Raw genomic sequence first — 16,264 nt, 5'->3', positions numbered from 1 at the left:
GCTTTCTTTTATGCCCAAGTATGGGGGCAATGTTTAAAACATAACCACAAGCAACTATAGCATAACTAAAATGCTCATGAATAAACATTTAATAAAAGTATGAACTATAATCCATATGCTAAAAAAAATATGTCTGGCACTTTTTTTAACCTGAAGAGAAGAAAAAATAATTCACAACTGAACATCTGTACTTTTAAATCTCCAGAAACTAACACACAATGTCTAGCAGAAGGGCTGGTTATTCTCATGTTCTAGGAAAAGCCTACATTCTTATCTCGCTGCCCCCAAATCAATAAGAGTTGGGCTACTGGCCCCTCAGCTCATGCATAGCCCCAACAAGGAGGGAAGCTAGGATGACAAGTGAATTCTGCTCATTTAATTCCTAGAGGGGCAATATGTTGGCTCACCACGTAGACGGCAGGCCTGGCAGGACCTTCCTGTCTACTCTGTATGGAATAGTGGCTCTAGTTAGCAGGCTTCCTGCAGAGGTTCTTTTACCTGAGAGGTAATTTTAGCGCTTCCAGCATCTTGCATGCATTCACCAAATCTTCTGGTGAGAGCAACTAATAGGAAAAAAAAAAATAATCCAGTTTACACTGCAAATTAATAGAGCGATGCTATATAATTATAATGATCACTAAAACAGAAGAGAAAATTTAACAAATATCATTTATCTGTGACTTGATCTTTGGGCATGGAGTCTATTTAAAAAATTTTTTTTAAATAAAAATATAAAAATTATAATTTATTAAGGATTTTAGGTGGCTTAATCACTGTAAGGCAAAAAGGATTAACAAAGAAGCAAAGCAGTGCTTACAGAAAACAATGAAACCATATACATAATTTAAAATTTTCTAGGTGTTGTATTAATCTAATAAAAAGAAAAAGGTGAAATTGATTACAATACATGTACTTTATTTAACCCACCAATGTAAAATGCCAACATATAATCAATATAAAAATTATGAATATTCAACATTCCTTTATTCTGTACCAAGTCCTCTAAAGCTGGTAATTTACACTTACAGCACATCTTAGTTTGGATTAACTGTATTTCAAGGTCCCAGATGTCACATGTAGCTAGCTCGTAGCCACCCTTCCAGACCAGGCAATCTTAAAGAGTCAGCCCAGTGTGGTGGCTGACAAGTATAACTTTGAATCACACGGAACGGCTTCAAAGCTAGGACCGACCGCCTGTCCAAATGCCTGTCAAACCACTGTTTCCAGGCACAGCCTTGGTCAAATAATTTAATCTTTCTGAGCCTCAAATTCCTTATCCTCGTATTATGCCCTAAATGGGAGAGTGAGAGCAGCTACCTCACTGAGTTACTGGGAGGACAAATGGGGTAACATGTGCAGAGTGTCTGGGAAATAGTCAGTACTTGCCAATGGCAGTCAGGACGGCTGCTCAAATAAAAACAGAGCAGAGGCTCAACTTGGGACTGTGGGGAGCACTGGAAAGACATATCTATGAACTATCGCAGAGAGATGACAGCTGACACCACAAAACCATGTTTGACTAACGGACACGAAGAGTGCATGAATCCGAACTTGGGGGCCAAGGACATGTACGTGTGAAGGGACAAGGAATGTTGGGGAACAGCCACTGCTGTTTTAGAGCCAGAGGAGAGGGGCAGCTCTCCCCGTTTCTCTACAGGCAACCTGCATCCAACCCAGTTAGTCCAGCATAGGTAACATCCAGTACTCTGGATGGCATCAGATACAATCTAATTAACTACAAAACACACAGAGAATATTAAAGCCAGAAGGTAACAGTCCAAATCCTGGCTTAAAATGTAAGAGAACTGAGTCTCAGGGAGGTTAAGTGAGCTACTCCAGTTTACTTAGCACATCACCGGCAAAACAAAGGACAGAGTCTTCCTCCTAGATCCCAAGGCAGCAGAGGATTCTTTTCACTACACCATACTGCTTTCCAAATAGTTTGTATATTCTCATCCCGTCCTCAAACTGTATTTGCTTTGGGGAATTTATGTTATATTAAGAAAGTCTATATTTAGTTAAAGAATATATGAATGCTCTATTCTTACTTCCATTCCTCGAGCTCGGTTTACTAAACAGTACACCTCCGTGAGTGACATTATTCCCCCTCGTTCCTGTTAAAATATGAAAATTTAAAAGTATTATAATTGGCACCAGGTAGCATTTCTTAACAGAAATCATAATCAGAATGGAATCAGGAATCATAAAACGTTCTAAGAAGTCTTCAAAAACTAAATTTACACACTGGAAAACCCAGTCAGATACATGAGGTGTTTCAAATTCAATACCTGGACTTTAACATCATAATTATTGTTTTAACATTCACTTAAATGAAAAGAGAGCCTCTACAACAAGTGTATTTAAATGTTTTAAGTTATTACAACTAATAAATGAAGAAATTATGGAATTAAATAGGAATATCACCATTGTAACCCCAAATGAAGTAACAGGTCTAGATGCTGACTGTTATTGCCTGCTGTTACATCACAAAGACAAGACATTATGTACCTCCTGATGGAAATGCACAGAACCCTCTATGAAATATCTGTCAGGAAAAAAAAAAAAAAGGAACTTCTAGGTAGAACTATCAGTCTACCTAAGGAATACATGGGGCAGGGAAGTATGTTAACATACAATTCAATAAAATCCAAACTCTGAGACACTCTTTTGTGTGTGTGGTGGGCAGCAAAATAAAGTTTATTGAGTAACAGTTCAAAGCTCCCCAAAGAGGGAGGGGACCTGAGAGGGTTGCCCTCTGAGACACTATAAGATAAATCACTAGTTTCTTCAATAAATAAATTGTATGGAAGAGAAAAAAGAGATAGGAGGAGAAGGAAAAACCCATGGAATTTTTTTAAAAAGCCTTGAGAGACAAATCAACCAAAAGCAATGTATCCTGATTTGAACTAATTGTGAGAGATATGAATACAAATCAGACATATGATAACATTAAAAAACTATTCTAACTTTTCATGTGTGAAATGGGATTATAATTACATTTAAAGGCATCTTTAATTATGTCTTGAATGATAATTCAGTATTACATACTGAAGAATTTACAAAGTGATGTGATGTCTGGGACTGCCTTAAAGTAATTTTGAGTGGAGGCTGCTTACACATGAATTTGGATGAGAGACATGCAGGGATTCTTTATACTCCATTTTGTCCTGACAGAAATACTTCTTAATGTAAGTGTTTTAATAAATGAAGTTTTGATTGCCTGAGTAATGTTGGAAGATTAATCTGTATTGTGAAATGAGAAATAGTACACTTATATGAAGATTAGATATATAGGAATATATGTAAGCATCTAGAAATCATATATTTCCTTTCGAAAACAAGAGATAAGAAAAACTTCCTATCAAAGTTACAGATATCTGAAATGGAAATTGAAAACAATCTAGATGTTGACAACAAAATCCACTAATAAGTATACCAAACTAACTTAATATTCCTGAAAGAAAAAAATAACATGTGGTTGAAGAGGAGTCACACTAGGAAACGAGTTAAACTCGTGTTAAGATCTCTGATGACTTGGAAATAATTTAACACAGCTGAAAAAGATCACTTAGGTTTTGTTTTTACCTCTAGTGGCCCCTGCAGTATTCCAGCCAGCTGTTTGGCCAGCTGCATGTGGTACTGTGTGCCGGAGCCATAGGTTTCCCTAGTAACTGGGTTAGCTATTCCCATGCTCAGCAAATAGGATTTAAACCTGATGGTCTATAATGAGAGAAGAAAGTGCACAAAAAGACAAATAAGCAGCATTAGTCTCTCTACCCTAACAATCTTTCTATCATAAATTCAATTCTACTCAATTATTTCCATATCCATCCATTTCTTCTACTTTGTTTCTATAGTGTAAACTCTAAAAAGTACATTTCTAGTAGTTCCCTGCATAAAACTAATTATTCTTCCTTCTCCTGTCTTTATGTCTCATACTCTACTGACTTCACAAGTTTGGTGTAAGAAGTTGTTTACGTAACAACTGTGATAAATTTAATGCCAACCAAATGATATAGCCAAAAACTTAGGAAAGATAATGGCTGTGACCAGATTGTAGACAAATTTAATGAAATAAATATCAAACGTATGGATGTGTATAAAACAACCACTCCTTACTTATTTCAATATCTCTCTTTTCCACACTCTAAGAGAAGGTATTGAAGTATCTTTTAATCCTACTGGAACCAACCAAGTTTTTATGGTTGACTTTTTCTTTAATATTTTCATAGATCTGTAATCCGTAACAGAAATCTACATTAAAAAGAAACTGCTAACTACCAAAACATCACTGTTATTTGTCTAATCTGGTTTCTAATGCCTTAAAAAAGCAGCCTATTTACCTCATCTTCTGTGATGTCACCTTGCTTGTCTTTAATTTTATTAGCAATTGATTTTGATAACTCCACCATTTCCTTAGCCTGTCAAGAGAACAGTAAAAGACTGAAAAAAATCATGTCCCCAAAGTGTCTGTTAACAAAACCCATATCATAACTGGTAAGAATTCAATAGGTACAAATCACATATACCTTGACCATTAGCTTGCTGAGGTCTTCAAAAGCCTGAAATGAGAAATGAGTTTTTGTTGGAATCTATCTAAAGAATTAAAATGTTTTAAAGTAATGAAGCACTCTAGTTTCTTCCTTAGAATAAAGATTTTTGAAAATCTCTTACAAATATCAATTTATATAAATTTTCACATAAGTAATAATAAATGTAACTTATTCCAAGAATTCAGGTTAAGAAACCATAAATTTTCCAAAACTGTGAAAAACTTTTCACATATTAAAAAAGAAAAGTTATTATTGATTAAACAAAAGGTGACATAAATAATAAATTGTTTAGAAAATATTATTTAATGTTCTTTCACACAAGTAAGAAAATTTGTCACTGGTTTTTCCCAAAACCATTTCCTGATAGGAGGTTGAGAATCAAAGGTCTGTAAGCTTTCCTGGCAGTGTGCAGCTGCCACAATGTGCAATGTGCAGCTGCCACAATGTGCAGCTGCCACAATACTTCCTTGGGCCCTACGATCTTGTGTGATAGCAGGTGTGATTCAACTGGAACTGTAGACATCAGCCTCTAAATCTTGAACAGATTATACCTGCAGCTTTGGATGTAGTGGATATCACAAAAGAAAAACATTGATGCCACCAAAACATACTTAAAACTCATCAATAGTTTGATTTACTACAATGAATATCCACTTCAAAGTCTTCTTCAAACTCAGACATACTTATAAAAAATTTACTTCATATTACCAAAAATATACTTCCAGGGAAGAACATCTTCCAAATGATGTGCATAGATGTTACTTTTTAAACCAATGAAGCAACTTGTCATTAAATGAAAAATTTTTTAGTCCATATAGAACAGTGGTCAACGGATTCAGATTAGCTCATGCCCATCTTAATTACATGCAGAAAAGTAGCCCCCATCTGCAAAAGAATTTTGCTAAAAGAATAGAGTGTTGTGTAAAATTCTTATAGCCAAACTTACTAAGGCTAATACTGAAAACAAAGAGGAATGTGCACACACCTAACAGGAATTTCCTCAGATAAACAAAAGGCTTAAACATTGGATTCTTATCAGCAACAGCCAGCAGATGCAGGAAACCTTTTGTGGGAAACTCTGGGCACCAGCCCTGAAACTAAGTCACTCTAAACACTAAAATGGAAGGCAAATCACACACCAACCTAGTTTTCAAAAATAAAACATGCTTTACACATTTCTATTCTTATTCTTATACAAAATATTAATATATTTCTCTTACCTGTGTAAAGAAAACTAGTAAGACAACACTTTAAAAAATTGGATACGGTAAATCACATTATTTACTGTTACATTTTCATAGAAAAAATATGCTAAAAGTAATAATGGGTCCACAGAGAATACAGAATATATAAATTAGCCTCACTGCTTACACTCCATAAAAAATAGATATTTTAGTGTCTTAGAAGAATTACCTGTATTTTAAGTAATCATAAAACACAAAAACTTTTCTTACTTCTATCTGTATTACTATTCTAAAATTTGAAATTAGCCAATTATCTAAAAAATAGGTAAAGAAACTACCTACAATAAAATTAAAGCAACATATGTATAAATGCAAAATAGATGCATTTGCTCAATCTATTATTTTATCTGCCAGTTTATAGAACTATCTATCCTTCTACCATGTCCACAGTCAAATTTCCACTCCATTTTTTGGTTATTAGCTTCAGTAACTATTAATATATTCTTTAATTTTGTTTCAGCTTTTTCTTTTCTTTCTTTCTTTTTTTTTTTTTTTTTTCCAGAGAGAGAGTGAGAGTGTGCATGTATGCGCAGGGGAGGGGCAGAGGGAGAGGTAGAGACTCCATGTTCAGCCCTGAGCCCAACGTGGGGCTCAATGCCACCACCCTGAGATCATGACATGAGCCAAAACCAAGAGTTGGATGCTTAACTGACTGAGCACCCAGGCACCCTACTCCATTTCAGTTTTCTTGATTCTCTACCATTACGTATTCTGTTCCTTCTACCTGGATCCTCTTATCCCTACAAGTCATTTGTTAGCACCTGCTAAACTTTCAGGCCTCAATTCCATTACATGCACTAACAAGCCTTCCCTGACCCCCAAAGAAGTCAGAGGCCATGTAATGCGTTCCTGTTGCAGGCACTGTTTTCTCTAACACGGTATCTCTCCCACTGCAGGGAATGCCTGTTTGCCTGCCTATCTGGTGCGCTGTCATATCTAAAACCTCTATCTGATGCAGGGTTTGTACAAAGCAGGGAGCAGGAACCACCTGCTAAATAAATCACTGACCTGTGTGAGAGAGCATGATGATTGAGTTGAATCCTCTGGACTATGCAACTCCATGAAAATTATATTAAAACAGAATGGCATTTCATAAATTAAGAAAAATGTAATTTTGAACACCAAATTAATATGGCACCACTCAGAAAAATACTAATAATTCAAAATTAGTTCACTGCGCCATGCCATCTCCAAAACTGTCACGTAAAATGATGCAAATGTCACTAGAAAAGGATAGTGACAGTACCTTCCAAATGGCAAGGAGAGTGGCCATACTGTAGTAGGAACTACATGTGGTCTGAAATCAGGAGACCAGAGCTCTCATAATCTGGCTTCTGAATCTAGTCACTAGCTCTGAGATGATTACTTCTCTGGATAATAAGAACCCCTTTACTACCAAAATGCTGGAATTTTATGAATTTAAAGATGCTGGAAAGATGGAAGTTGTGGCAGCAAAATCTTTGAATCTCTTCAAATCCCAACATAAAAACAAGGCAACTAGATCTCAAAACCAAAAATCCATGGGCAGGATATACTATAAAACTAAGTGACAAGATAGCAATAAAGAACCTCAAGATAGGAGCACGCAGGGACACAAGATCTATCGGTATCTACTACCTGCATGCTATCGGCATCTAGGCAAGAGAAAGAAAAGGGAAGCAACAGGGCAAGTGAACCCCAAAGGAGCCCACAGGAAGTCTGACCAATGTGAGGACATAACTAAAACGGGGATGGTTCCGCCCACTTCAGTAAATGGTGGGTGTGAGGAGGGCTCCTTGGGAAGCGCTGGCCTTCCAGGCTTCCCTTCCAGGAGGGGATCCTACACTACGGAGAAACCTCTAACACAGGAGTCAAAAACTGAGCAAGATAGGAATAAGAAGAGAGGAAGGGGGAAAAAAAAGGCCCAGATAAGAACAGGGTAAGAGCATAGGGCCAGGAAATCAGAGAGCAAGCCACCAGCAGAAGAGTGAGCTGTGGGGAGTAAGACAAACTACCCTAGACCAGGCCTTCCTCTGAAAGTTCAGGAAAACTCATTTCACATGAAAAATAGCAACAGCAAAGTATCAAGGTCAAATGCCACACAAAGTTATCATGCAAAAAAAGAAAATAAGGAGAATAACATTTTAGACAACAAAGGCAAATCGGAAAGACATGTTCACGGATCAGATCAAAATTTAACCTTTTATTTCAATATGAGCTAAAAGATGTTAATAAAATGACACAAGCCATAAACTGACAAAATAAATTAGAAATGAAGTGACATGATTCAGGAAAGAACTTTTAAAAAAATCATTTCAGAAATAAAGACTGTATTAGAACACAAGAATGAATAAACACAACAGATATATCTTAAAAGAAACAACAGATTAAAGAGGAAAATTTCCTAATAAAAAAGAAATTAAAGATAAAAAGGGTTTGAAAGTTGCAAAGGGACTAGGCAACAGAGCTGCAATATACAGCTAATAGGAATCTCAGAAGAAGAAAAAAATCAAAGCAATTATTAAAAATTATACAATTGAAAAAACTCCCTAAGTTAAAAGAAACAATTTCTAGAACCAAATACTGAGAGCATACTGGGTACCTGAGAATAACAATCCAGAGTGACTAACTCTTCAACATATTCTAGTAAAATTACTGGGCTTTATTTTAAAAGGTTAGTGGGGAGCCTTTGGGCATCTAGGAAAAACAGCGACTTCTTAGGTAATGGCTGATTCCAGATCTGGGGCAGGAAATGTACAAGATGGTCCTGGAACTATTGTCACACCAAATAGTAAGGAAGCTATCAAAGTCTGCCAGGTGCCAGGTCACATTAAAAGCACTCAGGAGCCAATCTGAAGAGGCTCCCACTGACTGTAGATGGGACAATGTGAGCTTTAAACAGGATAATAATTGCAACTGACTGAAATCCATCAAATATATTAAAATCTATAAATTCATAATAATATGTAAAAAACCTCTAATCAGTTGCCATTGGAGGATGATAAGGAATCAATTTATCATCTTGATAAAGAAAATGGTACTCATCTTGCCTTCCCTGTATGAACTATTATCACTGAGTAGCCAAATAATAGATGAAAGGAAGCATCACTTCAAAAAGTATTCCAACTAATAAAAAATAAATCCTAGACTATCACCATTTGTAACCACCAATGAACCAGGAGATCTATGCAATGAACATGAATAACTGCTGCCCTCATCAACAAAGACATGATGTGCCTTCTTAGGAAAAAACATAGCATCACTGCTAGTCTCACCAAAGGGATCAAACACAATTTGATCAAGCCTCTGGATCCAGCTGCCAATTTGCAGGAAATACATAGAGCTGAGGAACATATACAACTTAACCATAAATTTGAGATCAGTAAAATCTAGGCTGTGGGTATTGAATAGGTCAAATGACCTTGGTCTCTCAATGATAATCTATATTTTCAATCTAGTGGGCCCAGAATTGGTACTATAATGGTTAATTCTATGTACTGACTAGACTAGATCATGAGGTACCCAGGTTTTTGATCAAACTTTATTGATGTGTCCGTGAGGGTATTCCCATGTGAGGTTAGCCTTTGAATTGGTAGACAGACACAGAACTGCCCTCCTCACTGCGAGTGGGCAACATTCAATAAGCCGAGGCCTCATGGAATAAAAGGTTGGAGGAACGGAGAACTCACGCTTTGACTGCTGCAGCCAAGACAGCAGTCTTACCCAGCCCTTGGACTGGACCTAAACCATCAGCGCTCCTGGTTCTCAGGCCTTCAGACCCAAATTAGGAATTCTATCACCAGCTTTCCTGGGTCACTAGCTTGTAGGTAGCAGATTGTGGGACTTTACAGTCCCTACAATCACGAGTCAATTTCTTATATTAGATATCAATATAGAGAAAGAGATTGATACCGATATCTTTTTATCTCCCATTGGTTGTTTCTCTGGAGAACCTTCATTAATACAGATATCTCATAACCATTTGCAGCTTAGATTTTATTTGATTGATATACATCTTTGAATGTATATCAACAGCACTAGTTGTTGAACAGCACTAGTCAATGGAATTTGACTTCCAAGGTATTATTAAAAACTGAAGAATTACTTTAGAGTCATTTCAAAAAAAGTCCAGGACCACTTCTATATAAACATAGGAAAACCAATGACATGTTCCGATGTAGTAGCTGACTGCAGAATCTAACATCCATAACTGCTTTTCTTAACTAGACTTCTTTTCCTTCCACTTGCATTTCCTCAGCTATGATGAAGTTGCAGAAACACTGTGATGTACATGTTCAAGGCTGTTCTCCTAGTGGAAGGAATGGGCTGATCTGTGCCTCTCTTACTGTGTCTATGTCTGGTTCCTGAGCGGTCAATGATGTCTGGCCAGGTTAACAGCCACAGAACAGCATTTTCCCCTCAACTAAGTTAACCAAACATCCAAGATAATTATACAAAGGACCCTGAATTCATTAGGAGTATTCTCCAATCAACTCCATCTAGACTTTAAAATTTACACAAAACAACCCATGATGTTTTCTTTCTTTCTTTTTTTTTTTAATTTTTATTTATTTATGATAGTCACAGAGAGAGAAAGAGAGAGAGGCAGAGACATAGGCAGAGGGAGAAGCAGGCTCCATGCACCGGGAGCCCGATGTGGGATTCGATCCCGGGTCTCCAGGATCGCGCCCTGGGCCAAAGGCAGGCGCCAAACCGCTGCGCCACCCAGGGATCCCTCCCATGATGTTTTCTAACATCACAGAAAACATTTCATTTTCATTTCATTTTGGAAAAGGTTTTTAAAACATGTTTTGGCTAAATTATGCCAACCTGAAGATGACCCAGAATAAGAGACCATGGCTTCAGGCAAACTAAATATATTCCAATACACAGAGTGGAATGAGTCACAGCTACCTCCAAAAGAATAAACACAAATGGCTAAAAAGGACAGCTGACTGGAACTTATGTATGAGTTACCTCAGAAATGTTTTTGTCAGTTTCTTTCCTTTTTTCTTCCAATTTCCTTTCGATGCCTACAATTCCTACAGCTCTTATTCTTCCTGGCTGAAAAAAGTAGAAAACACAACATACAAAATAGGAAGGACACACTCTTTTGCAGCCCACCACAATGTTTTTTCAATGGCAGAAAGGGACTGACAAAGAACCAAAGAAAACCAGCATATGATTACATCTAGTTTCCTTTCAAAATATGTCAGTTTCTCGTCATACATAATGATCTTCAAATCATTATTTTAAGAAAAATTGAACATACATTAACTGGCATATTTTACTCTGTATTTTAGTTATAAATTAAATTCGTATCTGTTCTTTGGCAAGCTATTATACTTCTATCAGATTTAAAAACATTTTTTTTTTGTATCAGATATTTAATAGGGTTTCAAACATGTAAGAAATTGTAGTTAAAATCTTGGTATTTGATAGTTATTATACAAACTACTTTCACACATTTGAGTACCTATCTATAGTTGGTGGTTAATTTAGACTGGCCTGAAAACATCACTCAGAGACACTGTCTGTTCTCTCAGATGCCACAATGATTATAAAGGACAGAATGCAGTGAATGGAATCTAACATCTACCACCCCAAGAATGACTCTGGTGAGTAGTCATTATTTTTGCTAAGTGTCTACTATCTGCAGAGCACTAAATTAGGTTCTATGAAAATAAATCTTTAATCAGAATATCATCATCGTTTCTGGCAAGTTCTATAATCACAGAAATCTTTTCCCTTAATGAAGATACAAGTACAGAACGGAAAATAACTATTAAGAAACAGTTGCAACAATACCTGGGGTCCTCTATTTGTTTGCAATGACTGGGAAACTGGCATATTCTCCCATCTTCTCTGTGTCATTTCCTCAGATAAACGCCTGTAAAACTGTGGTCCACACACACTTTAAATGAGTCAGTCAGGTTACAGTATCCTCATACAAATCATTCCTTAACATTTCTTTAGTTGAAAAGGTCTGTTCAGTCATCTTGCAACAAACCTAGAACTCTCAGGGACATCAAAAGAAACCAAAGGAAGTTCTTTTCTTGGATCAGCTTCAGAAAGCACAAAGGGGGAAAAAAAAAAAGAAAGAAACTGACCTTCTATATAAACTGAGCTATTCTCAACAAAGAGATGAATGACATTGAATAAATAGACTTACTTTAAACAATCCCACATACGTGGATTGTTTTCAATCTATAGCGAAACAGATACAGTGCCAAGAAAAATATACAACCATTATTCATGAAGGAAGCAGAGAATATTTTGTCTGGTGAAAACGTGAAGCCAGAAATTAAGGCCAAAACATCCCTACACTCACAAAAAAATCAACTACATTGTTTAACTACAGTGAAAATGACTTCAGTTAGTCACTTATATTTGCTTAGCGCCTACTGTGTGAAGAGCACTGGGTGAAGTGCCATATAAAAAACCCACGTAAATAATTTAGGGTATCAATGGGGAAATAAACACACTTGTAAATATCTGAAGAATACTTATACAGCGACTTACTAATCAGAACGTGTAAACTATCATACGATGGACTAAGTACATAAGTGATTAGATTTGTGTGGCGTCAAGGAAGAAAGACTTCCTGACTTAAGGCTGGTGAGCTATTAGATACTGAGATAGTGTCACATTTCACTGCATTATACTCTGCCTCTTTAACTAAGCCACTGAAAAATTTACTAGTAGCCTAATGGCATGACTTACTGTATTTCTAGCTTCTGCTTTTTCCTTGGGACCACACCCTCCTGTTTCCTGTTCCCAAAACTTAAACTTCATATTTTCTACTGATAAGGCTTAAGATATCATAAAAATTTTATTGAAAAATATGGTGAAACCTGGTATGTTGTACAATATCAATTTACAGCATATTAACAAAGAACAACAAAAACAAAAACGAGGATATGCTTCCTACCTCAATCTGGCCATGTTCTTTGAAGGATAGTTTGATGTAGGAGTTCTTACTACTCTGGAACGGACCAGGTTCTTTGTTGGATGGAGGTGGGTGAAGATGAACCACTATTTTGGCACTGAAGTATAAATGTAGTGAATTTAATTACCTTTTAAGAATCACTAATTCTATTTTCATAACCTTTAATATATCTCAATTCACTTTTAAAACTCATGTATAAACAAAGGACATCCTGAAAGGAATCCTTTTAAACTCTGTATTAATTCAGTATTAATGAATCTTTCAAAAATACCTCTACTTACAACTTCTAAACTATGATCCAAAAAGTTCAAGTTACTAGCTCTATAGATTATTTAAAACTGTGGTTTCAAAAAATAAGTTCAAAATGAGTTTTCAAAATTTGGGATAGTTCATTATTTTGGTTTATGATTAGGGCTTTCCATGTACAGAGTCATCCCTGAGGTTACCAGGGGACCTATAATTTCTGCCAAAGCATACTACTCTACTCATTTAAAAACAAACTATGGGGATCCCTGGGTGGCGCAGCGGTTTGGCGCCTGCCTTTGGCTCGGGGCATGATCCTGGAGGCCTGGGATCGAATCCCACGTCGGGCTCCCTGCATGGAGCCTGCTTCTCCCTCTGCCTGTGTATCTGCCTCTCTGTCTCTCTCTGTGTAACTATCATGAATAAATAAATAAAATCTTTAAAAAAAATAAAAATAAAAAAAAATAAAAACAAACTATGAAAACTTATCTGTGCAAAACTGGCCAACTGACATTTTATTAAAACACCATCTAAAACTAACATTCTACAGTATCATTTTTGGAAAATGCTGCTCAATCAATAGCATGATCTAGAAGATAATCCAACAGCAAAAAGAATTCTCAAAATACTGCTGCTCTGGAAACACAAACTACCAAAATCTCTATGACTACCATTATCTTCTGTGCTATTAAAAATACCACTATATTTGTTCAGTTTCATAAGCCCCTTTCCTCTTCCTCCCCCCAAACACCTGTTCAATAAATAATCTTCTTCCAAAATTAGCAAAACCAAAAACCTCAATCAAAATACTTTGGATACGCAGCTTAGAGCTTTTTCTTTATGATCACATTATAGATTCATCCATTTATTGCTCTATTTTGTTTAGGCCCCTATGACTGCCCAAATGTCACTGTCAAATTGAAATACCATGTGTGGGGCCTCCTCAGTGTAATAAATGCTTTGGTTATTAAACTGGGGCCAGACTTGTAAGGCTTCTTCACCTATTCCTTTGTGGTGAACTTCTTTAAATGAGGTGAGCAAATAAACTATGCAAGCACAGTAACAGGACTGTTTGAAATGAACTGTCAAGGAGGGCAACAAAATACGACAATTAGGCTAAGGTGAACAAGCAAAGCAGTACCCAACTGATTTTTAAAACTGAGAAGCCTGGGCCCTACTATCAGATTTTGTCAAAGGAAACTCAATGAAGAACTAAAGATTACAATACAAAATGAAGTTTAAAAATCCCAAAGTCAGCATAAATGATCCAGGCCAGTTTTTAAATATATTCTTTTGCAGGTGATTGGATTACCATATTTCAAGTTTAAAAACTCCCCAATCAAAGAAGCATCTTGGGTTGGGACAAGTTAAAAGGTGATACTATATGTGCAACTCTGAATCAATGAAATATGGTAATTGCTGAGAACTAAAGAGAATATTTGAGAAAAATTAACCTGATACATTATTAAATTCTTCCTCACTGGAGATGTTTAAAAATAAGACACTAGTGGGAAGGTAAATATTTTATATAATTTTTGTCATACAATTTAGGTTTCCTTGGGACACAGCAGAAGAAAATTCAAATGATCTGGAGCACCTTCCAGTTTTACTTTGTAGAACTTAAGGTAATATACACAAATATCAAATCATTATGTTATACACCTGAAACTCATACAATATTATTTCTAACTGAACCTCCATTTAGAAAAAAAAGAACTTAGTAAGATGGAAAAAAGTGACAAGAGGAAAAACAGAAACTGGAGAAATAGTCTCCTCTAAACACCTAAGCCTTTATTAATCTTTTTAAAACATCAGTTTCTTTTATGTTAAATAAGCAATCTTTCATGCTACCTACAACATTCTGATTAAGGCATGCATTGCATTTCCAGGGAAGTTCAACATTTGTTTCACCTCTACTGAAATAACTATATTAAAGTTCAAAATGGGCCCACATGGAAAAAAAAAATCTGATCAGCAATATTTGTTCATAAGTTGCCCTCAATTAAATGTACTTAAAATATAAAGCCAGAATTTTTAACATACTTGATTAAAAGAAATATTTTAACATGTGGCTTTAAACGAGGGTGATCACATATCCTGGTTTGCTTAAAACTGTCTCATTTTATGCTTCCTTGGTCCAATTATAAACAGCACCCCCATGGCACCTGGGTGGCTCAGCTGGTTAAACACCAGACTCTTGGTTTCAGCTCAGGTCACGATCTCAGGGGTCATGGGATCAAACGCTGAGTCCTAGCTCTACACTGGGCTCCAAGCCCAGTGGGAAGTCAGCTTGATAGACTCTCTGCCTCTGCCCGTCCCCCTACACATGTGAGTGCACCCATTCTCTCTCTCAAATAAATAAATCTTAAAAATAAAATAAAAAACAGTGCCTCCTGTTACTACTATAAACATCCCAATTTGGACAATAACTATCATGATACTCTATTTAACACTGATACCTGAAAAAGTCAACGTGTAGAAAATTAATGATCAACTAGAAATAGGAGTAAAGTCAGTCATTTTTCTCAGATGAATCACTTCTGATTTTAAGTACTAGATACACAGACACATCAAAGCGAAGGTCTCTGGAAATACATGCAATGACAGCTGCCCAACATTTATTTATTTTGACCCAAGGATACTATAGCAAACCTTAATGCTTGATTTGTGCTGTAAGAATGACTTCCATTTATCCCTGAGTTTAATGTAGGAAACGTCCTCTTAGGGGAGCTCCTGACTAATGATTATAAATAATAGTTTAGATTATTACAATCTAATTGTACAATCATTAGATTCACTCACAAACAGGCAGTCATGGCACAGCAGTAAATCTACTGAGTTAATAATGACAGCTTGACTGGAACATTTTTGTGAATCAAGACTGCACTGTAGACACCTCACCTTTTTCCAATTCCAGCTGCCTGTTCTTCAATGAACACAATTTGGGAAAGAAGAATGGCCATGCAGCACTCCTAGAAGGAAACCACACAAAACAGGATTCATAAGACTCTTTGTCAGAAACCTTGGTTTTATAGTATTTAAGAGTGTCGTATACTTTTGAGGTACTTAATAATAAAACAATTTTAAAAATCATAAAATGACTTTATTCCTTAAATAAGCTGAAGGAAAAATGGAATGAAAACAGTACTGCGGTGGCATTTAGCTGCATAGAAAAACAGAAGAGGTTTATTTTTTTAAAGATTTTATTTATTTATTCACGAGAGACACAGAGAGAGGCAGAGACAGAAGGAGAAGCAGGCAGGGAGCCCGATGTGGGACTCGATCCCGGGGCAACG

General features: G+C 36.3%; 2 protein-coding genes across 13 annotated transcripts in view; one reads left to right on the top strand and one right to left on the bottom strand.

The window, feature by feature from the left end:
* The window catches only part of CKAP2 (cytoskeleton associated protein 2), a 55,656-nt gene that overhangs the window by 471 nt on the left and 38,921 nt on the right, over nt 1-16,264 (top strand). For both annotated transcript variants that reach the window (XM_038573111.1, XM_038573110.1), the window contains exon 2: nt 11,323-11,394. In XM_038573111.1, coding sequence (XP_038429039.1) covers nt 11,358-11,394 — 37 coding nt within the window. In that variant the 5' untranslated portion in view covers nt 11,323-11,357. The remainder of the gene's footprint in view (nt 1-11,322; nt 11,395-16,264) is intronic.
* Nucleotides 1-16,264, bottom strand: part of VPS36 (vacuolar protein sorting 36 homolog) — a 44,199-nt gene that overhangs the window by 5,070 nt on the left and 22,865 nt on the right. For 8 of the 11 annotated variants that reach the window (XM_038573127.1, XM_038573124.1, XM_038573118.1 and 5 more), the window contains 9 exons: nt 15,870-15,940; nt 12,708-12,822; nt 11,585-11,674; nt 10,754-10,840; nt 4,530-4,562; nt 4,344-4,421; nt 3,586-3,720; nt 2,049-2,114; nt 499-563 (listed from right to left, as the gene is read on the bottom strand). In XM_038573127.1, coding sequence (XP_038429055.1) covers nt 499-563; nt 2,049-2,114; nt 3,586-3,720; nt 4,344-4,421; nt 4,530-4,562; nt 10,754-10,840; nt 11,585-11,674; nt 12,708-12,822; nt 15,870-15,931 — 731 coding nt within the window. In that variant the 5' untranslated portion in view covers nt 15,932-15,940. The remainder of the gene's footprint in view (nt 1-498; nt 564-2,048; nt 2,115-3,585; nt 3,721-4,343; nt 4,422-4,529; nt 4,563-10,753; nt 10,841-11,584; nt 11,675-12,707; nt 12,823-15,869; nt 15,941-16,264) is intronic. The other 3 variants (XM_038573122.1, XM_038573121.1, XM_038573123.1) reach the window with 3 other exon arrangements.

This window comes from Canis lupus, chromosome 25 (genome assembly GCF_011100685.1).
Source record: "Canis lupus familiaris isolate Mischka breed German Shepherd chromosome 25, alternate assembly UU_Cfam_GSD_1.0, whole genome shotgun sequence".
Lineage (NCBI taxonomy): Eukaryota > Metazoa > Chordata > Mammalia > Carnivora > Canidae > Canis > Canis lupus.
The sequence above is the reverse complement of the archived record's forward strand: the minus strand, read 5'-3'. Positions and strand labels throughout refer to the sequence as shown.